General features: G+C 43.5%; 1 protein-coding gene across 4 annotated transcripts in view; it reads right to left on the bottom strand.

The window, feature by feature from the left end:
* HHAT (hedgehog acyltransferase) overlaps positions 1-25,185 on the bottom strand; it is a 219,908-nt gene that overhangs the window by 162,574 nt on the left and 32,149 nt on the right. For 3 of the 4 annotated variants that reach the window (XM_006907692.3, XM_015586121.2, XM_015586122.2), the window contains 3 exons: positions 12,216-12,329; positions 4,713-4,907; positions 2,315-2,527 (listed from right to left, as the gene is read on the bottom strand). In XM_006907692.3, the coding sequence (XP_006907754.1) occupies positions 2,315-2,527; positions 4,713-4,907; positions 12,216-12,329 (522 nt within the window). The remainder of the gene's footprint in view (positions 1-2,314; positions 2,528-4,712; positions 4,908-12,215; positions 12,330-25,185) is intronic. The other variant, XM_025043956.1, reaches the window with a different exon arrangement.

Here is a 25,185-nt window from a genome sequence, read left to right as displayed (position 1 = left end):
TACCATCCAGAAAGGGAGAAAAAAGAGAGAGACAGAGAAGACACAGATACAACCCAGTCCCCATACCTGAGTCCTGCTTCTCTTCCCCAGACCGAACCTCAAGAGAAAGTGTGCCCTTGGCTAAGAGTTCAGGTGATCAATAATCTCAAAGCTCGCCTCTGTGTAACCCATAGGAGACCCTGGCAGGGGCCTCCCCAGTTCCTGTTAGCCCTACAGGACACAATTTGAAAGGAGAAGAGAAAGAAAAAGAATGATAATTTACATAACAAAGCACAGAACCCACAGGGCAGAGCTCCTCAATGTAAGAGGCAGTTAGGAAAATAATCTGTTTCCTCTTAATGGATTTAGTCAGTGTTTCTCTGAGAATTACTACCTGTCTTTCAGAGAGGTGGGTGTGGGTGTGTGTGGATGTTTAGTCCAAAAGTTATTGGCTGGAATGTCGGGAAAAATTCAAAATTCACAATGGCGAAGAGATTTTAAGAGACAACGTGAAGAGCCTGAACCCACCTGACACTGTGCCTGTCCCCACTACTGCCCCTGTCCCCCCACTCTCCCTCCAGCAAGTGTCAGAATCCCCCGGAGGCCCGTGAAACCACATGGCTGGGCCCCGCCCCCCAGTTTCTAATGCAGTAGGTCGGAGTGGGGCTTGGGAACCTGCATTTCTAAGAAGTTCCCAGGTGATGCCCAAGCAGCTGGTGCAGCCCCCACGTGGAGGACCACTGAGTTAGAAGATCGGCTGACGTCACTAACCGCCTCTGCCCTCTGACGTCACTAACCGCCTCTGCCCTCTGACATCACTAACCGCCTCTGTCCTCTACAAACAATTCGAAACATAATTTTCAAACACAGATTTAAAATTACTTCCGGACAAAAGAATGACCCTGTGCAACCCGAACTGAGGTTAGCATGCGAAAACACACGCCATGCATACACCTGCCTAGAACGCCACTTTGCAGGCGGGGTGGTTACACAATTTAACTGGCAATTTTAAAACATGACATTATTGTTGCAATGCAGAATATACTTTCAAGTACAAAGCAAAATTTAGTGGAAATTCTAAGACAGAATTAAGGGATCTCTAAGAACCCTCCAACTTGTCCAGGGTCACTAATCTTTTGTGTTGCCTGTAGAAATGTGCCTCTCTGTGTGTCTGTGTCTGTGTCTGTGTGTGTGCTTGCACGTGTGTACATGTGTGATCTGTGCGTGCATGTGTTTCCACGTGTGTACTATGTACATATGTGTGCTGTGTCCGTGTGTGTCTTTGCTTCCACATGTGTATACTGTGTGCACGTGTGTGCCTGCTCACATGTGTACTGTGATCTGTGCATACATATGTGCTTCCAGATGTGTATCATGTATCCATGTGTATGGCGTAAGTCTCCACGTGTATACTGTGTGCACGTGTGTGTTATCTGTATGTGTGTGAGGTGTGTGCTTGCACATGTGTGTGTTATGTGCATGTGATCTGTGTGTGCATGTGTGCTTCCGTGTGTGTGCTGTGTGCATGTGTGATTTGTGTGTCCTGCGTGTGCATGCATGCATGTTATTATTCTCACTTCCATCAGGATTGTCTTGTTTTGGTGGTGGGCGGCAGAAACGTCCCTTGAGAAACCCTGTCTTAGGTGTTATCAGTTACCAACACCTTAAGTAACTCTCTAAACATGTTCCATGAGACTAGCTGTGGCACGCCTCACTTTACCTTCTCAGGAGGAGGGAAAGTGAGGTGGGAATGATGGAGGTAGCTTGATGTGAGCTTCGACAAGGCTGCCGTCCGGAGAGGGCAGGCAGGGTCCTGGGCAGAAACAGACTCCCAGACCCGAAACACACTGCCGCTTTCCGACTCACCGACTCCATCGCTTTCCCATCCCAGGTCGCCCCGAACGACTCCTAAGCTACGGCAATTTGTGAAAATAAAAGGGGACGTACGATTTGCCAACTGACAGCTAAGACAGTTTCTCTTTCTACTTTTCAAGTGGCACGTGAGAACTCTGGGACTTCCCTGCTCTGGGCACCCTCCCCACAAGTTCCTCGCTGTGCCCAGTCATTAACTCTGGTTGCCGCATCCACCAAGAATCAGGGTCAGGCGCCTAGAGCTAATATGCACGTGTACAGGTCGCCCGTTATTTTGAAGATTGATTTTCCTGAAGTATTCGATTTATTATGTAAAAAAAGAAATCAAGACAATATTATGTGTCTTAAATTTGTGGGCAACCCCTGAATGAAAAGACTGAGGAGTCACGTGGATGACCACAGCAACAAGGACAGGGGTTTTAACAATCTACAGAACACCAATCGAATCCCCAACGGGCCCTACCTGTCTGATGAACTCCCGGAAGCCGAGGATGGGCCCGTTGTGGAAGACCGGGTAATAGAAGACATAGGCCAGCATCCAGGGAAAGGAGAAGGTGCCGCCAGCGGGCAGCCGCTGCCAGCAGAACTCGAGGCTGAAGCTGGTGTAGTACAGGCAGCGAACGGTCAGCGTGAACTGCAGCAAGTAGTACTCGTTTTCTGTCTTGTACCACCCTCTCTGCAAAGTCACCAGGAGAGAAGAGCCTGTGAGTGCCAAGGAAGGACATCATCCCATCTCATGGGAAGGACAGGTCTTCCACAGGAAGAGCAGCTGGACCAAAAAGGGAGTGGAGACCCACTGAACGGCAGTGGAGCTCCTAGGTAATCAAAACAAGCAGATAATGAGCAGTGGGCAGAAGAGTGGCTCTGACGCTGACCAACAACTTAGCATGAAGCCTGAGGCAACGCAGTGACTATATTCCTGAATGCACCTGTCAGACGCATCCGGTGAGTGACATGGAGATTAGCCACAGCCAGGGGACACCTGGACAGCTCCTCCAACAATTCTGAAGACAAAGAGAGGCTTATAAATGTCACATGAGATTTCTGTCTTCAACATACTTTTCTTTTGCTCTTCGGTTATTAATTTGAGTCCATATGGAGTTGAGGAGTATTTGCCAAATAAGCTTTAGAGACACATAGTCCAAAAATAGTCCTCTACCCTCAATGCATCTAAATTCCCATATAGGAGATAGGTAGGTAAAAATGTAATTACAATGAAGTACAAAATAAGAACTAACGAGCATGTACAAAAATATGTATGGAAATGAAGACTAGGCGGAAATGTGATAAAATGTTAATATTCGGGGAGAGTAAAATTATGAATCGTTCTATACTCTATATTTTTCTATATTTTCTATAATACATATGTATTGCTTTTTCAGTAGGAAAAACAATTTATGGAAATACAGACAAGATACAGAATTTATAGAAAATAGAATAGTATTCTCTATTTAGAAATTTTCTATGTAGAAAATTTAGTAGTTAATTTGATCTATGAGGGTCATTTAAGGCTTTATACTGAAAAACTAAGCACTGAACAGAGTTTCTGGTCCAAGTCCAGGGACTCAGCAGCCACCAGGAAAGACCAGGAGAACTGAATGTGCAGAAGCATGGGAACCCAGCGCAGCCAGCTGCTGGCCGTCCGCTCCCCGCCTTCAGACCCCCACTCTGCAAATTAAGTGGAATATTTATTCTGCACCAACCCCATAACCGATGCTAACTGTCCCCACACAAATGATAAATAAAGCCAGAGTCTGTTCTGTTCATTTACCATGTCCCTAAGAAGTTAGGAGCGTATCTGTTCTTACTTTTATTGCAAATCTACTTTAAGCACCCTTATATTTAAATGATCCCCTAGTTAATCGTTCAGGGAAATTAAGCATTTTTTTGTGAAGATGGAGCTGCTACCTTACTTATTCTCATAAGTCCAGATTTTGACACATGTGCTTAAAGTATCTGACCCAGTCCATTGGTGAGAGTGAAGAAAAATTATGATAGCCTAATACAGTAAAAAAAAAAAAAAAATTCTTGCATTTTCAACACGCTACATTTTTACAAAATTGCTTAACAAATATTATTAGGTGCTCAGAACAACTCCACGAGGAAGGCAGAGCAGCTATTACTTCCATTTTCCAAATGATATAACTGAGACTCAGAGGTTAAATGACGGCCTCCACTCCCAAGAGCAGGAAAGACCGTGAACAGAAGAGACTGCAAACCAGCCCATCCACTGCTTGAATTTTCCCTTCACATTATTTCCCATGACAGTGCCATTGCAGGGAACACCACTTCCAAGTGCCATCAGTTGAATCAGTGAATGAGGGAACAAACGAATGAACAAATAAACACAAATAAAGACACCACAGGAGTTCCAGTTCCACAGTGATTTAGGAATGAATATCGAAAACTCCCCAAGATTGTCTGTGCACAGAAATACCTTCCTTATCCGTCTCAGGGGCTACTGTGGGGATCCCGTGAGATAAGGAATGTGAGAGTCCCCTATAAATTGTACTGCACTCTGCAGATCATTTTTTATCTAATGCATAGGGAACTATTGCTCTCTTTTCCCTTCGTTCCTGACCCGCTGTTCCTATGACATGCACCACCATCCACGCTTACCCAAACTGGGAGAAAAGGTAGAGGGTTAGCCCTGTGCAACCTCAGAGAGTTAAGACAGATACAAAATACACAACCGCAGAATGCAATACCAGAGTTCGCATGCACCAACCCACTACGGCCACTAGGAGGACCCCCACCGCAGTTCTACAATTGACTGTTCCCTGAAAACAAAGGTACCCGCCCGGAAGGGGCCACCGCCAAAGGGACCTTCTCCTTCCCAGTGGTAAAATGGAGACACTTACCTTAATTTCTTCCACATCTTGCAGCCTCAGTGTGGAGAGCAGGAGGAGCGAACAGAGCCATGATAGGAACAACGACCGGAACTGGGCTACGCAGAAGGAGATGAGGGTGTGGAGAAAAATCGTGGCCGTTCCTGGGATCCCCAGCACACACCAGCAGGCCCACATTCCATAGGCCGTGAGGATCCAGGGTCTGTGCTGCAGGTGGGATGGGGCGGGGCGAGGGCACCCAGTGAGACACGCAAGGAGGGGCGAGGGAGGAAAAAAGAGCAGGGTGAGCTAAGGGCATTGTGAGAAGATAATACCCATTAACCAAACTGTTCTCACTGCCCTGAGGACTTAGTGCAATCTAAACGGGATTCAGAGGGACCTTCTAGAGCCATGGGAGGCTACCCCTCAGGTCCCAGAACCCCACCAGATCTACCCAGAAGCAGAAGTCACTTTCCTGCCTTCACCCAAAGCTACCCGGACCACATGATCCCACACTAAGATATATAATTGACTTTTCGAGAGACACTATGGAAGCCAGCATACAGTTGGAAAAACAGCCACCCTGGTATCCTACCTCATGCATATGCTATCTTGCAAAAGCGAAGGTGAAAGAAAGTATGGGTACACATTTCTCAGGAGTTACCGAAAAAACTGGGCCGTCCAAACCACAAAAGGCTTTCTAAAGTCTAACCCAGAAATTTAAAATTAAATATCTAATTACATATTTTACATATTGTTTAGCATATTGTTTACGGTCAAATTTATATCACAGAAAAGTGTATCTCGCCTGCTTTATGTGATATGAAGCCTTTGCATAGTCAATGTCATTGAAACATTTAGTCCCATTTTAGGAGAACCAGAGTATCTAATTAATTATCAAGTTTTATAGTGCTTCATGTTGAATAACTAAATAGATAAATTAACATGTCTTTGTTTTTGTGATATACTCTTGGCCATATCCGGCTGGTAAATCCTTACTTAAAAATCACAAAAATGCTTTAACATTGTTTGAGAGACAATATAGCATAGGTGTTTAATGACTCAAGCTTCGAAGTCCAAGTGCCTAAATAAATCCTTGTGTCGCCACTAAGTAGCTGTGCGACCTAGACTGGTTCCCTAACCTCTCGGTGCCTCAGTTTTTTAGGCCAGTATCTACTTCAGGACATTGCGAGGGCTGAGTGAGCAAATGCTTCCGCAGTGTCTGCATACACAGTGGGGACATTGGAAATACTAGTTGTTATTCCTGCAGAAAAACATGATGTGTCTTTTCAGCTCGCATTTAAAAATATGGTTTCCAGGAATATACCAAGTTGAAAAGTGGGGACTGCTTGAATTTAGGTCTTTTTGTAAAAACAAAAAGATTTCTTTAAGGGAAAGGCAGATGTGGACTACAAATTGAAAATCCTATCCTTTCATGCTAATTCTTCCAAAATATTGCCGAAGTACAATTTTTCCCAAACTTATACTCTAGCTCAAGAGAGAACATTTTAAATGAGTGACTACGTCAGCCACTTTTAAGTTCCAAGAAAATCAGAGAAATCTGCGGTTCATTTTTACTATTTTTCCATCCTACTACCCACGGAAAACAGCCACATAAATTTGCTTCAAAATTTCCCCCAAACACTCACCTCTGGGCAGAGTGCAATTACAAGGAACAAGGTCGCCAAAGGCTATTTTAAGAAGTAGTTATAACAAATGAGGAAAAAAAGGTTCTTTTTCAACATGACCTACAGCATTTACCACTTGGAATTCTTTCCCATGCTACATACATATACACAGCCACGTTTTATTAAGTGCTATCTGATCCATTTGAAAAAAGCCTCTTTTCTGGGATTCATTTGGGAACTTAACCACAGACTGAAGCTGCTTCAACTTGGAAAAGCTGAACGAACCTTCAGGAAATACTTAACAGTGCTGTGAACAATGTACAAAAATCAGCTATAAAAAACCATTATATAAATTACAACCTCACTAAAATAGTGATTTTCATACTTAGTCTATAAAAATGCGATTAGAATCCCATCGCAAACACCATTAAAATCCTGATATAGCCTGAACAGCCTTCCATTCCTCATTGCAAAAATCACACAGTGTAGAACCTTTGGGATTCACTTTTTTCACTCAGCATAATTCCCTGGAGATTCATCCAAGTTTCTGCAGGTACCAAAGGTTTACTCCCTCTTACTGCTGTGTAGTATTCCATGACGTGGATGTACCACAGTTCATTTAACCATTCACTTGTTGGAGGACATCTGGGCTGTTTCCAGCATTTGGCTATCATGAATAAAACTAATGTGAACATACGTGTACAGGTTTTGTGTAAAAATAAGTTTTCATTTCTCTGGGGTAAATGCCCAAGCATGCACTTGCTCGATGCATGGTAGTTGCACATTTAGTTCTGTAAGAAGCTGCCAAACAGTTTTCCACAGTGTTGACAGCATATTCGAGTGAACGATCCAGTTTATCACATCCTCACCAGCATTTGGTGTTGTTTCTATGTTTCAGCTGAGCCATTCTTGTGGGTGTGCTGTGGTATCTCACTGGGGCTTTAATTTGCATTCACGGTGCTCTTTTAAAGGGTCTCAAAGTGTGAGAAACCTGAAGCTTGAGAATAAGATGGGTTGAATGAACTTTGCTGGGGCACCGGTGGATGCCAGCCCATCAGAACCACCCTGACCCCATTAACTTTCTTTATTTCAGGCTCTTAGGTTTCCGATAGAAGACAAAAAGGAGGGCAGGGGCAGTGGGGACCCTTTTAAAAAATCTAACAAAGAGTAAGAAAAAAATCTACTCTATTTTTGTGGCAGTAGCGACAAATGCTTAGTAGACTAAGAATACTGTGGCCTTTCTGGTGGGGCATGGTGCTCACTGCCCCAGATTGAATTAGCTGGGCAGCCTTGCCCTCTGCAGCCACTGCTCCTTGTGTTTGCACTGAGCCATTTCTCAAGTGGGGGGCGGGGGTAACTGACTCTTTATTTGGTAGCCTCCCACAGCAGGCTAACATCCTGTCCTGTTCATATTACAACAACATAGGCCCAGAATCTAACAAGATACCTAGGATATAGCAAGTGTTTCATAAATATTAGATGGATAGATGGTTGGAATATGGATGGGTGTGCGGATAGGTGCATGGATGCACGGGCAGGTGGGCGGGCAGGGAGGCAGGCAGTTGGGTGAGTGGATGGATGGATGGATGGATGGATGGATGGATGGATGGATGGGTGGATGGGTGGATGGGTGGATAAATGGATACACTTCTCCAAGTCTTAAGATTTAACCTGGCAGTATGACTAAGAAGTAACAAGAAATTAGCACCAAAATTTTGGGATGTTTAGTCCACTAACTTGAAATCCTGCAGTTTTCCAAAGTCTCTGCTTGTACCACTTAACCCCTTATTAATGAAAGCTACTTTGCCAGTTCAGATGAAATAGAAGGGAGTCATTTCACAGCTCTTTTATGTTGGGGAAAATCTCAAACAGTTTGCAACTGACAAGGCACAGGCACCAATCTATGAAAGCGGACCCCAGTAACAGAACCCGCCACCCATCGCCCCAGTGACGTCTTCTGGGTGACAAACCAATTGAGCTGGCATGTTTCCAAGGCTGAAATCAGCACCCCTGAGGAAAGACCATGGACTTGCCCTTCTTTCTTTTGCAAATCTATACTCTTCAAATTTTCTTCATAAGGAGTCTGGACTCGGCCACAGGGAGGGCTGGGGGACAGTGCCCTCTCTCACACCACCTCCACTTTACCTTGTTCCAGGCTGTCGGCAGAGTGATAATAGGATGTCCCTGAGTGGCTTCCCTCACTAGCCTGTCTCTGTAGGGAGGAGAGAACGTGTAAAGCCTTGCTAAGGGCTCCTGTTGGCAACTGTACCAGACTCAGTACACCTGCCTGAAAACCACTCAGTGAGGCATTGTCTGAGAAATAAATAAAAGGAGTTGATCAATAATCTTTATGCATGACATAACTTATTACATACTACATAATCAATTGCAAATATGCAAATACTACTGAAAAGTAGATATATATATATCTCCCTAAAAAACAGGAAAAAAGCAAAACCACCCCGGAACCTAAACAACTGTATTCTAGCCCACTTTTCCGGGAGCAAAGGCCAGTGGGCCCCTCCCTAGACATGCACCGATGGAGGGGAAAGACTCTGGTTCCAGGAAAACCACTAGTGCATGAGATTCCTACTAGGTGTGTGGTTTCGGTAACACACTCTCCAGAGGTCAGTTTACTCATCTCAGCCAACAGCACAGGACCAATGTTTCTCCATCCTGTGGTCAATGAGCTGAAATCAGAATCCCTGAGGAAAGACCGTGGGCTTGCCCTTCTTTCTTCTGCAAATCTATATTCTTCAAGTCTTCCTCACAGGTAGTCAGGACCTGGTCACAGGGAGAGCTGGCTGACAGTGCCAGGGCCCAAACGCTAATGATGTGGGTTCCGCCAGCCAGGGGTTCAGCGAAAACTCTGCTCTGTGGTTAGAGACAGCACCGCCCCCCACCCCACCCCACAGCCCCCACACCCAGCCAGCCTTCTCAAAACGTTCACACAGGGTTAATTTCAGTTCTGAGGGTGGAGAACCCAGTGTCTCAGGTGGCGGTGAGGCCGCAAGGGTGTCCAAGAAAGGAGGCAACTTTCTGACCCACCGCACACAGTCCAATCATTACAAACCCACAGCCAGAGCTCAGAGCTGTTACTCAGCCGCCCCTCCTGGCGCACTGGCCCCTAACGCAGTCTCGCCAAAACCCAAAGAGAGAGCCCCACACGGAGGAAGGGCGTTTAACCTTGGCCAAGGAGCTCAGTGGAAAGTTTTATTACTTGTCATGGCAGGAAAAAAAAAAAAGAAGAAAAGAAGAAAATCACACTTTTGAAAATAGCTTGCCTCTCTCTGGGAAGAGGCGAGGCTTGCAAAAAAAGAGCTGAGATCAGATCCCAAACAGAGGTGGAAAGCATCCTGTGGGGCTGAAGGGTTTAAATAGCAAGAATTGCTAGCACCTGGGGCTGCTGCACAGCACTGTCCGTGGTTCCTGATGCCTCCCAGGATGGAGAAATTAAAGAAGTGCAGCCCAAATCTTCCACCCTGAGTAAGTACCAAAACACCCACCCGAATGAAGGCCATCTGGAGCACTCCGTCCAGGCGGTAAAAGCACAGAGCGAGTGGGGCCAGAGCGTGGTGCGTACTTACATAAGGGCCGAGCAGACTCAGACAAAGAAGGCACTGTGCCCCAGCCACAGCCAGAACCCTGCCCACCAGCTGTCACACAAATCAAACCTGTGGTCACAAAAGGGAGGAGAAAGACACACACGCATACACACAGATGACTCAGTGCGAACTCTGCCTCATTCCAGGAACACTAAGACACCTCCTACTGACTCGGGACAAGATGTGCTCTGCAGATAAAAAGACAAGCCCACCTGTCCACCCCTGCCTGTTGACGAGATGCAGGAAGCTGAAGTAAGCAGACGACTCCACTTCTTTCAAGCTGCAACTCAAAGCCACCTCCTTGGAGGCCTTCCCTGTCCCTCAAAGGCAGATGTGGCCCACCCCTTCTCCTAAGCACCCGACCCATCACCACATCAGTTCTAGGACTGAGATCAGTATTTGGTTGCCTATGTAACTTCTCACTCAGCCCCGCAAAGGGAGGGGCCACATCTCCCGAGCGTCTTCCCCCGAGACCCAGCATGCACGTGAAACAGGGTCAGAGGAAGACAATCACGAGACAGATGTTAGAATAACTCAACTCCAAACCTCCACTCTCAGAGGTTTTGGAACTTCAAAACAGTCGCGCCTTTCTTGAACACCATGCAGGGGACTGCTCCTGGGAGCACACGCAGACCACGGTCTCGGCACACGCTAAACACCACATGACAGCAGAAGCCACCGCTATTTGGCTTTCCTTATATGTGAGCATAACCTAAAAAAAACATCAGACCCTCAGCATTACCCCAGGAAGCGTGTTACACCATCACTACCACACAAATGAGAAGACAGACTCAAAGATGGTAACTTGCTTAAGAAGAACAAGGGAGTCCTAGAGCGAATTAAGCCTGAAACATCACTGGAGGCAAAAAATGACAAAACAGCAGTTGTCCTGTCTGGGCACATCGTGAGAAGGCAAGATTTTCCGGAAATGACAATAACACTGAGAAGGCAGCAGGAAAAGAGGAAAACCAGAAAATGAGATGCGCCGACTCCACGCAAGAAGCCAGAGGCAGGGAGTCCACAGGAGCTGACCGGGGCTGCTGAGGACGGAACGTTGAGGACGTCACTCATTCACAGAGCCTCCAGGACTCGAAGGTGACCCAACGGCATGTGACGCACACATACGAGATGATGGACGTTAACTAAACTTCCCCGGGTGGTCATTTCACGATATATTAAGTCACGATGCTGTACACGTTAAACCTACACAGTGCTGGATATCGATTATATCTTTAAAAAACTGAAAACAGAAAGTTATATGAAATTTTAAAATATATTCAGCTATGACAGCATCTTATATTTTAGCTTTTGCTACTTTGGAAGACGGAAACCACTTTAGCGCAAAAACAAAAAGGAATGTCAATATTATACTTAAAACAAAGAAGTTAGCGTGCTGTCGGGATTTCCTATATTCCAGGATGAAAAGCAAGCCCAGAAAGCACTGATTTTCAGGAAAGAGCTAAAAAAATAGCCCTAGTCCGGGGCACGTCTCTAACCACACGTCACCGTCTCCTCGTGCCACGTTCTGGTGTGTCTCACCCTGAGGCTCCTGCTTCTGCCCCTTCGGTTCCTTTACCTCCGAGAGCCCTTAAAAATCAAACATTCTTCCAAGTCACTCGGTTGACTTCCAAGTCAGTTTTTGGTCGTGTTTTGTTTTTACTGGGTCGATTTCCAGCCACGGACTCGTTTTTGTCAGGTTAGGAATCCACAGAGGCAACACGCATATATCAGAAGACGCTAGACAAAGCCTGGCCCCTACGCTACAGAAAGGCCCTCTTGGCAAAATCTTAGGTCCCTCGGTAGCTAAATGTGAAGAGGTTCTCAATTCCAGCTCAGGCACTCTTCCAACACCCACCTTGAAGAATCTCTTGCTCTCTCATCCAGGCCAAGGCAAGAGCAAAATACTATTGGAATTCTGATCAACAACGGCTACTGCAGGATACGTTACTTGACTTTAAAACAATCCTTACTTCTTAATGAAATCATTCACTTTACTTTCTTCTGAACTTACAAAAACACGTCATTTTTAAATTTGATTAGAACTTTTATCTTAAAGAACACCGTCTTAAGTTAGTTCTACTTTAAAATCTTTATATTCATTGGTTTGAAAAACCACTTGGAGGGATTAAACATAAAGATAAAAAAGTATGAAATTTTTATCTTAAATGGCATTAACAATTCTTTCTCATTTTTTCCAGGCTTCCCAGGCTAATATCCATGTCTACTGATGCCTAGCACAGGACCCTTTCTTCACAAAAAGCAAAGGAGAAAGAGGCTTAAGGAAATGATGTGCATAATTGTACCTTCCTTGCAATCTGGTTGGCCATTTGAGACACAACCACGTGGCCAAGGAGAAGCCACACCAGCTGCTGCTTCCCCCACTCCATCCAGAAGCTCCACTCAAAGTCAGTCCGGTCCTAAATAGGCCAAAAAGAGGAATTTATTAGAGGGATTTCAGTACATGTTTCAGTTAATAAAACAACTGGAAAGAAGGCCAATGGGAGTCCAAACCCTATAAATGGCACAATGATTGGCCACCCTCAATGGGCAAGAAGGCCAATGGGAGTCCAAACCCTATAAATGGCATTTATACACTGCTTCCAGCCTTTACCCAACCACAATCCCCACCCACTTACACCTCCCCTCCTGCTTGGCTGGTCTCATTGCCATTCTCCAATTAAGTGTCTATGTTAAAGCTGAACCCCCAGGACCTTCTAGAAACTATTATTGGGCTAGAAACTATTATTGTCCTCATTTTATAAAAGATGAAACAGGGGGGTTAAAGAATTCGTTTCATTTGCCCGGCATCACATAGATAGTGCAAGTAATGAACTGAGGTCTCAGTTAGTCACCTAGGTGCTTTCACTTAACATGAGAAGTGTAAATTGGACACTAACAAACTTGCTTCAAGGTCTGTTAAATCTTGCTGCCATTGATAAGCAGAAGAATAATCTGACAGAGAAGTTAACTATGTCCCTATACGGTTATAACGAAAGAATGAAAGGTCTACTTCCCTTGCCCTCAGGAAGCTCGGAGTCCATTGGCGCCCTGTGTCTGTACCTGCACCAGGCTCAGTGTCTACAGGGCTCCCTCATGGGAAGGTGAACCTCTAGAAAGATGGGATGTGGGGATGCTTGGAGACGAGCACCCAAAAGCCTTGGCCTCTGGCGCCCCGGGGAGAACGTGGTGGCCAGGCTGAGCATGGAGGGAATAAACACAATGATTGGCCACCCTCAATGGGCGATGCAGGCTTTGCCAATGAGCATCTCTACACCATCACCAGTGGAAACGAGGCCCTGAGACTCTTCCAGCCAAACTGCATGGGTGGGAAGGAATCAGGGGCATGGACACTGAACAACTCACCAGTCTCTGCAAGTGGAACCCCGACCCAAATTTAATCAGATTTAGAGGAAAAAAAGTGATTTTATTTCTTTCTCTCATCCCTTTTTGTGTTGGGTTTTTGTTGATTTTGGTTTTGGGGTTTTTTTTTTTTCCGCACCTGGAGATTAAGGGGCAATCTCATCCCAGTTACACATATTATAAAACTCCTTTTATACAGAAGGCAAAATATAGATAAAATTGATCTTGATTCATATCAGACTATGAACGCAGAGGTAGCAAACCCAGCGGCCAAGGCTGCAGGCTCGGCTTGGTTCACTCCCAGGTCTACCCACACACTGGCTGCCATGAGCCTGAGTGAGATACTTCACCTTCCTGCTCTGTCTGCTCATATGACAACAGTACAGATCTTCTGGAGTCTGTGAGGTTTAAATGAGAATATATATATATTTAAAAGTGTCTGGCACACGGTACACACTAAACATTGTTACCTGCCACTAACTGCTAGTCCCACATGCTTCCCATCCTGTGTTAATAAGCCAAGATTAAAATAATAATAATAATAGTAATAAAAACAATAAGACTTTTTCCATTATTCAAATAAAGAAATACAGTACTGTGCATTTTCAAATAACATGCTCCCCACACCCAAGATCGTGATAAACACTGATGTACACACGACCTGCTCATAGAGCCCTGTCCCCAGGAAAATCATAGATCTGGTCCATTTCCTTCCATTTAGAGATGACCACATCAGGGCCCAGGACGTGCCCGCCCAGCCTCGTAGCCAGGCAGCTGCAGAGCAGAGAACTCACACCTTTACCCTGGCTCTCGATCCCGGATCCAGATCCCCATCTTAGAAATTCCAAATTAACGGAGAGTCAATTAGCTGAATAAAGGCAAACAAGCTCAAAGGTCATGTGATTAGACGATGCTAGTGAAACTCTACTTTTGTAACAAAGATACAGGTAAAAAGAAAAAAAAAAAAAACACTAAAAGCCAAGATTGAATTTTTTTATGTCCCCCTTCAAAAAAAAAAACCAACATTTTAGTTTTTTTTAAATATAAATAATGTTTTCAAACAATCAGAATTACATTTAGAATTCATAACCTTAGGCTTGCCTATGCCTCAAAACTTTTCCAGGTTTATTTTTAGGGGAAAAAATGATTGATAAAACATCTCATAAAATAGAAGAAACCAAAAAAATCATAATGTTCTGCCAGAAGACCCAGGACCACTGAAACCCCTGTGCTGGTAAAATCACTTCAGCAAAAATTACACAGTCTTTCATCACCAATTCTTTCAGAAAATATCTATTTAAAGTAAATAAAAATGTTTCTCTTATGTCAGTCTTTCTCCATTTAAAATATTTACCTAGAGGAAATGACCAGACAGAAAAGCTGAGCCAATGAATAGAACAAGATGGCCAAAAACTCGCGGTTAATGATTTTGGGTAAGAAAAAGGTTGACTCGCCTGTTTTTATAAGCAAAAGCTTTCTAGACTCTGAGCTCAGTCACATATTTCAAGGCAAATGTTAGAGTCTTTTTCATGTTCTGCTCCTTCCCCATTTCCTTTCCTGATCTTGTAGTTCTTAGACAATTAGAAACCTCTTTTTCAGTTCTGTTACATCTGTAAAGGAGTCAGATATAAACTGGGAAAGAAAAAAAAATCCAGCCAGACAGAATCAGGAAGGCACCTTCATGGAGAAAGGGGAGACAGAACTCCACGGAAAAGTAATCCACATCCAACCTTACACACTGGTGCCTCTCAAACTGCAGTGCACACACAAATCACTGACAGATCTTGCTCAAATACAGATTCTGAAGTCTGAGGTGGGGCCTGAGATTCTGTTTGTCCATCAAGCTCCCAGGCTATGCACTGCTGCTGGCCTGGGGACCACATTTCGAGTAGAAAAGGTCTGCATCGCTAGTTACATCTCCCCATAGCTGAATATGCCCAACAGCCCTTAACAGCTCACCTAGCCCATACTATCCCCAGGCAGGAACACTCTAGGCTGACCACCTAACATCCACAAACAGAGCAACCATCGTCCTGTTCACCACGGAAAGCTCTGAGTATCTGGAATCAAGAATATTGCTGGGCTGAAAAAATTAACAAGCATGGTTATTCATTCTGAGGCATCCAATCTGCAACCAGGCAGAACTCAAGAAGCGACAGTCTCGGGCCTCTTACACAGTGGCTCCAACTTCCTGGTGAAACACCGTTTTTCCAGTTCTCAACAAAGGACAGGGACGCGGTCTGGTGTTCCTAATGGCCTCTTTCCCCATATAGAGCAGAGTTCTGCACTAAGCACTATGGGAAACCGCAGAAGTATCCCTCACTCCACGATCAGAGCACCCTGAAAACCACCCACAAGGCGAGAGCGGTAACAGAGGTGTAATTCTACCCCGTGTATTAGTATAACTGAGTCCTTCTCTTCCATAAAAATCACTGATAACCTTCTGGGTACGTGCTTTCTAAGGATAACCTCAAAACAATCCTCAACGTCATGTTTGCTTGTTTGTTTGTTTTTAAACTCCATGTTACAGATGAGTTCACTGGAAGCCAGAGTAAGCAAATTATTTGCCCAAAAGTAGTAAGGGGTAGAACTGGGTTTCAAACTCAGGCCTGTCCGATATCAGAGAAGAGTCCCTCTTCTACATGCTGTTTCTACTTGTGCCGAACCCTCTGCCTGGGCTCCCCTGCCACACCAACACACACATGCGCACACGCACACACACCACCATCTGACCAAACTGTCTCCAACCCAGAGGGCGCCTCCTTAATGCCCCCAGAACCCTGAAGACGTCGGCTCGAGTGTGGAGTCTTCCTCGTCCTTCCCGGTGCACCCCCTTCTCTGTCGCCACAATTCTAGTGTGTTTATTATAGCACATTTTCCTACAGCATGTTTATTCTAGCACTTTTTATTATAGCTAATTCATGGAGGGGAAACATGGTTAAGTTCTTGAGAGCAAGAACCTTGACTTAGCCAGAAATTTGTGGCATGAATGCCCAACACTCAGTCAGCCTTTAGAATGGTGGGGCAGCGAAATCAGACGGCCCAAGTACTTGTCACATTTCTGTCTGCGTGTAAACTTAGACAAGGCACGTACCTATCTGGACCTGAGCCTTCTTGTGAGTAAAATGAAGAGCTGACCTAGCACAAAGTCTAAGATTCTTTTCAGAGGGTAGAAAAAAGCAGTTATTTTCCAGGCTAAAGGAAAAAAATGCTAAGAGTGCTGGTCACTTGCACCGTAGACTCTGAGTCCTGATCGTGTGTGACCATTCAGGAGAGGGGGTGATCTCTCTGCTCATACCACCACGTGACCAGTCTGGGCCTCCAGGTTCCACACCTACACCTGAGTGTGGAACAGCCTGCTCTGTTCCAGAAAGTTCCCCACTCATCCAGCCTGCCCTCTTTTCCCAGAATAGGAACAAACCACTACAGTGTGTGGACTTACTATACGGTACGATTCTGACTCTAGCATAGTAAAAAAACTACCCCTTCAAGAGGTTAAACATCATGCCCAATGTACATGACAAAGCCTGATTTCAAAGCCAATATATGACAAAGCCTGATTTCAGTGCCCAAGTCCACAGGATGCAAAGTCTATGTTTCATGTGACAAAACAGATATAACATAAAATTTACCATCTTAACTATCTTTAAGCGTACGACTCAGCATTAAGTACATTCACATTGTTATGCAGCCATCACTGCCATCCATCTTGAGAACTCTTTTCATCTTGTAAAACTGAAACTCTGTACCCATTAAACAATGACTCCCCGCGCCCACCTCATCCCAGCTCCTGGCAACCATCATTCTACTTTCTGTCTCTATGGATCTCAGTATCCTAGGTACCTCACATAACTGGAGTCATACACTGTTTGTCTTTTTGTGACTGGCTTATTTCACTCAGCATAGTGTCCTCAAGGTTCACGCATGTTGTAGCATATATCAGAATTTCCTTCCTTTTTACGGCTGCGTAATATTCCATTGCATGGATATACCATAACTTCTTTATCCACTCATCTATTCTTCGATGAACATTTGAGTTGCTTTGGTTTTAACTCTTGGCTGTTACGAATCATGTTGCTATGAATGTGGGTGTACTAAATGTATAATTTTTAATGTTTTGGATTTTAAATTATTTCCTAATGTTGCCAAATGACCTTTTTTTAAGCCTGTGCACTTATATCTGGAGGCTCAAATCTTTCTCAAACTCATATAGTAAGTAGTTCAAGCACAGAAAGTTAAGGGAAAAAAATTCCTCACAAATGAGGATCTGATGTTGCCAATTCACCGATGAGCAAATCCTTCCTTGTTGTATCCCTGAATTCTCATTACCTCTAAAGCTTACCAGATGACAGCAGTCTCACTCCGCCTCTTAGCTGGGCTAAATTACCACAGCGGGGTGGCCAGGCCTCTCCTTCTGTGCTTTGGCTTGCATTCCTCAGACAAAATTGAACTAAGCAGCCAAAGGCTTAAAGTCTATTTTGCAGATGAAGACAATACAAACTTATAGCTAATAAGGCCAGGCTAGTGGACTGAAACACTGTTAAAATACCAAGCGCCAACTAAAACCCTAAGGTACCCATCAAGACAACCTAACGGAAGCCAAGAAATTCATCCTGCAGCTAGAGCGAGTTATAGCAAGTCTACCACCTGTTTTCCTACCCAGAGTCTCCCAGGGCCTAGCCTACCTTTCAGTAAATCACTGCTCTAACTGGCACCTGAAACCTTGATTCAAATTTCAGAAGGTTATTTGTCAGGATCTAATAGAACTGAAACTTCACATCTCAGAAATTCTGAAAAAGCTTGAATTTTGGGGAGTTTGTTGTTTTAAGGCAAAATTCATGTAACACAGAATTAACCATACTAAAGTCAATTCAGTGGCATTTGGTACACTCGCTGAGTTGTACAGCCAGCACCTGTATCTAGTTCTGAAACATTTTCATCACCCTAAAAGGAATCCCTGTTCCCCAAATCAGTCACCCCCATTCCTCCCTCCTCCCCCACCTCTGGAAACCACCTATCTGCTGTCTGTCTTATGGCTTGTCCTATTCTGGATATTTCACATAAATTGAACCATGTAGTATGTGACTTGCCTTCCTTTATTAGCATAATGCTTTTGAAGTTCATCCACATTGTAACATGCTTGCCATTTAGAATTAAACATGATTATGAAAGTGAAAGGGACTGATTCACGAAGCCCAAAGTCTAAAGTTAGAAAAGTTAATGCATCAAAAATTGAACTTGTCCCTACAAATCCATCCTGCTTATTGCTATCAAAATAGCCCCACTGAAACAAGGGTTAGCACACTTTAGAAGGGCTAGATGGAAAATATTTTCAGCTTTGTGGGCCACAGTCTCTGTGGCAACCACTCAGCTGATGGTGCAGCCTGAAAGCAGTCACAGACGATACACAAATGATTGTGCTGTTTTCCAATAAAACTTTACTTACAAAAACAAGTAGGGGGCCAGATTGGGTCCACAGGACACAGTTTGCCTACCCTCCCACCCCCCTTCTAAGAGATTCCCAGGTCTCCTAGACCTACCACTTATCACCTGGTGAGAGTAGGTCAGGAGCATTGTTTTATTATACAGATATGGCACTTTTAAGCAATTTGCTATCAGATCTGAAGTCCATAGCTACAGAGGAAGCAGATTCTATGGAGGCCATGAAAGAGCCTCAGCAGTAGCCCACCAATCAGCCTTTGTTATCCAGTAAAAACCTGGAATTACTGTATATCTTTTTCCTCCCTGTCTTCTGTGCTGGACTTACTTCGATCCTGGGGACAATTCTCTGCACATTTAGGCTTGTTCTTTCCATTCTGTCTCCTCTTCATAGCACCAAAGTAATAGTTTAAGATCACACCTGGTCATGTCACTCCCCCATTTAATATTCTTCACGCTTTCCCATTAGCATTCCAGGCGAACATTCTCAGCAGCACTCATGCAGCTCTTTATTCCTGGCCCTGCCCACCCCCTCATCATCCTCCCTGACCAACCCCTCCAGTCCCGCGACACAGCCATGCTGACCTCCCTGACAGTCGCCCAAACGTGCTGTGTTTATACAGCTGGAACTTCCCACACTTTGCACCCTCTACTTGGGAAAACCTGTCCCTCTAATACCAGTATAATGATGACCCACCGTTCAGGTCTCAGCTCAGGCAAACCCTCCTCCAGGAAGCCTTTCCTAATCCATCCGTTGGCAGTCTGGGCTCACTGTCATCTGGGCTCCAACAAGGCGCTACAGTTACCTCTCTCTTGGCAACTGACCACGTTGTGCTTTAACTGTAGGTCACTGAGCTGCCTGTCTACTCCTCTCCAACAGGAACTGCGTATATATTCAGCGTTGTATCCCTCAAGAATCTGGCATATACTACATGCTCAATAAAAGCCTGCTAAATAAAGAAAATGAAATGAATCACATCATTTTTAAGAACCTGGTGTAAGCACAGTCTTGCACCTGTAGAGAACTTGGAGAAATGGAGAACCTGGCACTTGTCCTTGAATGCCTTTATAATCATAGCTAGAGAACATAAACTCATGGAATATTTCTAGTGGATTATCTGCTCTGCAGGCTACCTTCACCAGCGTAAGGCCTACCACTGGTATATCAATTACTCACTCTAAAGAGATGGACAAAATACAGCACTATTATAATAGAGGACTTATTGGTGATTTATAAGACTTAAATAAATTAAAACATAGAAAACACCTGGAATAGTGCCTGGTACTTATGAAGTACTATGTAAATGTTTGTTGAGCAAATATATAAATAAACAACAATTCTATTTTACAGATATTCATAGGTAAAATCTGAGAGAGCTGAGATCCCCCAAAATCCAGTCAAAAGAAAGGAAAGGAGAAAGGTTCTAGAAACCATGGACTAAAAAGGAAATGAAACCACAGGTAAGAAAAGAGGAACCTCTGCATTCAGAAAAACCGCATGATCTAAAATGGCATGGGAAAGCAACAATTTTAACCTTCTCCTTAAAACATCTGCTCTATATGGAAGATATTGCCAGTTGACTCAATCAACACTCCCGTACGGTAGAGGTTGGAAAGCAGAAAACTACATTTACCAGAATTCCCTGCACCTAGCATGTCTGCATATGACCTAGCTTCTGGTGAACACACAGACTTCAAGGGTAAAACAACATAAATAAATACGAAATGCGACTCTCCTGAAAGCATGGTGGCAGAGGCGCTTTGGTGGCCCCGCAGCAGCCCCAGCAGAGACTCCACAGTCCAGTCAGTCCAGAGACACAGCCACTTCCTTGGTGTGGCAGTTTTTGCTATTTCTCAAGCTGGAAACTATACTGCACCCCCAGTTTTGCAGGGTGATTCTGGGAATTGCTCCTGGAAGCTCACTTAGTGCCGGTCTCTACTGTCCTTTCGACTATTCTGAAATCTCCTTTAAACCCCTGCAATAAATTCCTTTCTGCTTAAAAGGATCAGAGAGGATTCTGTTGTCTTAATAGAAACTCAATCGACACACTTCAAAAGGAATTTTTCTTCTGATTGCAACCCAGCTCTAGCTTTATAATAGAAGCTTTATGAAAATAATTTGCTTTGAAGAACACTATTCTGAAATAAGTCTATTCACTGGAGGAAAACTAAATGGAGGAAAACACCGGCTAGGTCAGTCCGAGGAATGTTCTAGAACTGAATAATGAAGGCAGAACATATTCACATTAGAACCCTTTCACCAGTGTACCTATTTATGTATTTCAAAGACAAATAGAAAATAATCTACCTTACCCACCAGTCTGTAATTTTCACTACCATACCTCTTTTTTCCTCAGAGAAAACAGTGGAGAACTGAATATATTTACTGTTTTCCTTAGCCTCATATCCAGAATGTGAATTAAAAAAATGAAAAGAAATACAATAGAATACCAGACACATGTGCATATTATTTACCTTGGGGCCATACCTGATTCCCAGTCACGCTGAGCAAAAGTTATCTGTGGACGGGGAAACTTTTGTAAGGTACCTGCACCCAGGGGGCCAGCTCACCTTAATGGCTATAGATCTCCAAAGGAGAGAGAAAAAAGGAAGACATATGTGTAGGAATTCTGCACAGAAGCAGCGCAGCTCTCTGGATGAACTCAGGCTAAAGATTCATTTAGCAATTGTTGGAAGAGTTTTCTTTTTCTTTCAATAGATGCTTTGCTATTTCTAAAATAATTTGAACAAAACTATCTTACTGCTCACCATTTCCAGAGATGATGTTCTTTCCCCAGCCAACATTTCCTCAAAGGTAAAATATTTTCATTCACAAAACTTTTTATTTTTCTGTAAATAACAAAGTCCCCGCTTAAATGTCTTCACCATCCCACACGGGTGAAGAAAGCAGCTCACCGGCGTGGCGGTGCCCAACAGGACGAGCACAAACTGCACTGCTCTACCGGGTACTGACCCGGTCTCTTAACTGGTCCTCATCTGAGCCTGGCAAATCGGTCCACGGTACAATGGGGACAGGGAGGTGCTTTGCAGAAGAGGAGAAAACCTCTGGACTTAATTAAATCAAGAGATCCTAACTGATATGGATGAATTATTTGAATCTCTTCAACCCAACTGCCAATCTAAACTCAGTAACATCCTCTGGCTTCACCTCTACTTCCTAGAAGTCACTCCAGATTATCCCAGACTTATGCATACGCTTGAATACAAGATATCTAAATATAAGAAACATGTATAGATTCTTCTCCCTGCTGTTTGTTCTGTATTTCTTCCTTTCCCCGTAGAGCTAACAAGGAATGAATCACATTTTTAAAAACACTAAATTCTAGTATGAAGGCAAAGGCACAACAACTATATTATTTTCCCTGTCCTCAAACTAGAAAAACACCTGTCCTCAAACTAGAAAAACACCGACCACATTTTATATAAGCTATATGGAGTAACATGTTGTAATAATTAATAAGGCTGATAAGTTAGGGGTTGTGACCGAAAAATGTAATAGAATTGGATGACTTAGACAGCAAATTACACAAGCTCCTGACATTCCCCGCTTCAAACGATGCTAATAAATCATACATCCCATTAGTGGCACCTCTCCAGAATATGAAAAAGACAAAGCAAGTCTCAGAAATAATGAGAAAAAATGGTTCCCGGCCATTTGGGGGCCGTCGCACCTACAATGGCCCTCGCACACAGAGAATTTGCTTTTAGCCTAAGAAGGCTTCTCACATTCAAGAAAACTAGTTAATACATAAAATCTAGAATCTAGAATTTTAGATGAATACCAAAATGCTGAAGGTCCCCAGGGCAGAAGGACAATTAAAAAAGAATGATAAAAGAGAGAAAAAGAAAAAAATAATATTTTTGCCATCCATCCAGGCAACAGGGGGAGAATAGGGGAACGCTTCTCAATCCCGGATACCATTTTTCTCCTTGAATTTTACACACTACATAAGAAACCAGGAGAGTGGGCAATCAGAATATGTGGAAGAAATCTCCCACGCACCTTTTCAGTCTGTCCCCTTTGTCCATTACCTACGTGCCCAGGCTCTCAAAGAGAGAGCTCCCTGTGAAATAATAGAAAATATGTACTGGTCTCTGCCTCCCATGCCTGACACAGAACTCCTAACGGCCTTGTAATTTCCTAAGTGATAAGAGCACCAGAGCATCTTCTGTTCTAATACTTGTCTTTGACTCCGGTTCCTGACACAGAATTCCTAAATCCCTTGGAATTTCCTGGGTGGTAGCAGCCTCTTTTGTTCTAATGAGGAGACTCTTAATGGCTCCTGGGTGGGGGCTGGTCACCAGAAACACTAAGCCATAATTAGAAACTTGGTATTTTCAGCCCTCTCCTCATTCTTCCGACAGGGAAGAAGGGCTTAAAAAGGAGTTGATGATGAAACATGCCTCATGATGCATTCCCCATAACAATCCCTAAAGTACTGGCTTCAGGGAGCTTCCAGGTTGATAAACACGAGGAGGTGCTGGGAGCATGGCAGGCCCAGGGAGGGGCATCCATGCCCTTCCTATATACCTTGCTCTATGCATCTCTTCCATCTGGATGATCATTTGTATCCTTTATCAAAACCTTTTATAATTAACCAGTAAACAGTAAATAAAATGTTTTCCTGAGTTCTGTGAGCCACTCTAGCAAACTAACTGAACCCAAGGAAGAGGTTATGGGAACCTCCAATTTGTAACCAGTCACTCTAAAGCACAGGTAACAACCTGGACTTGCAGCTGGCATGTGAAGGGGGTGGGGTGCAGTCTTGTAGGACTGAGCTCTTAACCTGTGGGATCTGATGCTATCTCGAGGTAGACAGTGTCAAAATTGAGTTAAATTGTAGGCTACCCAGCGGGTGTCCCAGGGCATCCCTTAGGATGGTCAGCCATCATGGCAGCTGAGGTGCCTCCACGGCTGGGAATAGAGACAAATGAGAACAAGAACCAAGCTCACCACATCTTCCGGGCACATCTCCACCATCCGTTTCCCCACAGTGCACCGCCTGGGCCGTCTCTGTGCAGAAACTTATTTGCTTGTTATTAAGATGTTGACATCTTTTTTGTGATGTCTGAAACTAACTTTAAAATACTTTAACACAGAGACTTCTGGTTCCAGGCAAGATAAAATAAACACATTTTTCCCTAACACTCCCACAAAGGATAGCGAAAAACCCCAGATGTAATTATAAAACAAAAATAAGACTCTGAAAGATGGAAAAAAGAAGACAGACTGGCTAGGTACCTCAGGAGTTGAGGAATGACAAAAAATGGAAAATAAAATGACTCACTGGATGGGCTTAAAAGCAGAAATAGATGACATAGAAAGGAATCATCGAACCTAAAGACAGATCAACAGAATCTGAAAAATGGGGGGAAAAAATGGGCTGAAAGAATAAACAAACAGAGCCTCAGAAACCCGTGGTATAATTATAAACGATCTAACATTCATGTCATTGAAATCCTAGAAGGAAAGGAGAAAAAATGTGGTGCCGAAAAAGTATTCAAAGAAATAACAGCTAAAGACTTCACAAATTTGGCAAAAAGCATAAACTTACAGATTCAAGAAGCTAAATTAACCCCAATCAATTTAAATATACCAATTAAAAGACAGACTGGCAGAACGGATTTTTAAGAAATGATCCAACTCCATGCTGTCTGTAAGAAATACACGTCAAATATAACAATACCGTAGGTTGAGAGGAAAAGGATGGAAAAAGACAGGCTATACACACATCAATTAAAAGAAAGCAACGAGAACCCCAAAACAGAGCCCCATAAGTCTGGCCAATTGATTTTTAACAAAGTTGCAAAAACAATTCAATGGGGGAAGAATAGTCTTTTCAACAAATGGTGCTGTAGCAAGTAGCCATCCATAAGCAAAAAGATAAAATGAAATAAAGTAAAATTAAATAAAGAAACCTTTACCTAAACTAGAATAAAAATTAACTCAAAATAGATCACGGGTTTGAATGTCAAATGCAAAACTATGAAACTTTTGGGAAAAAAAAACATCTTTGGGCATACAACAAGAGTTCTTAAACATGACACCAAAAGCACAATCTGTAAGAGAAAAACAAAACAAAACAAAACAATAAATTAGGCTTCTGCGAAAGACTCTACTAAGAAGATGAAAAATCAAGCTACTGAGTAAGAAAAAATATTTTCAAACCACCTATCTGATAAAGGGCTAGTATCTAGACTATGTAAAAAAACTCTCTAAATACAACAATAACCTACAAATAATCCAACTACAAAATAGGCAAAGACATGAACCGAAGTTCACCAAAGAAGATACCCAGATGACAGATAAGCACATGAAAAGAGGTTCGACATCATTAACTATTATGGAGATGCAAATTAAAACCATGATGAGATATCATTGCACGCCTATCAGAACAGCTAAAATTAAAAATGGTGATAATTCCAGATGCTAGCAAGTATGTAGAGAAACTG

This window comes from Pteropus alecto, unplaced genomic scaffold (genome assembly GCF_000325575.1).
Source record: "Pteropus alecto unplaced genomic scaffold, ASM32557v1 scaffold101, whole genome shotgun sequence".
NCBI lineage: Eukaryota > Metazoa > Chordata > Mammalia > Chiroptera > Pteropodidae > Pteropus > Pteropus alecto.
The sequence above is the reverse complement of the archived record's forward strand: the minus strand, read 5'-3'. Positions and strand labels throughout refer to the sequence as shown.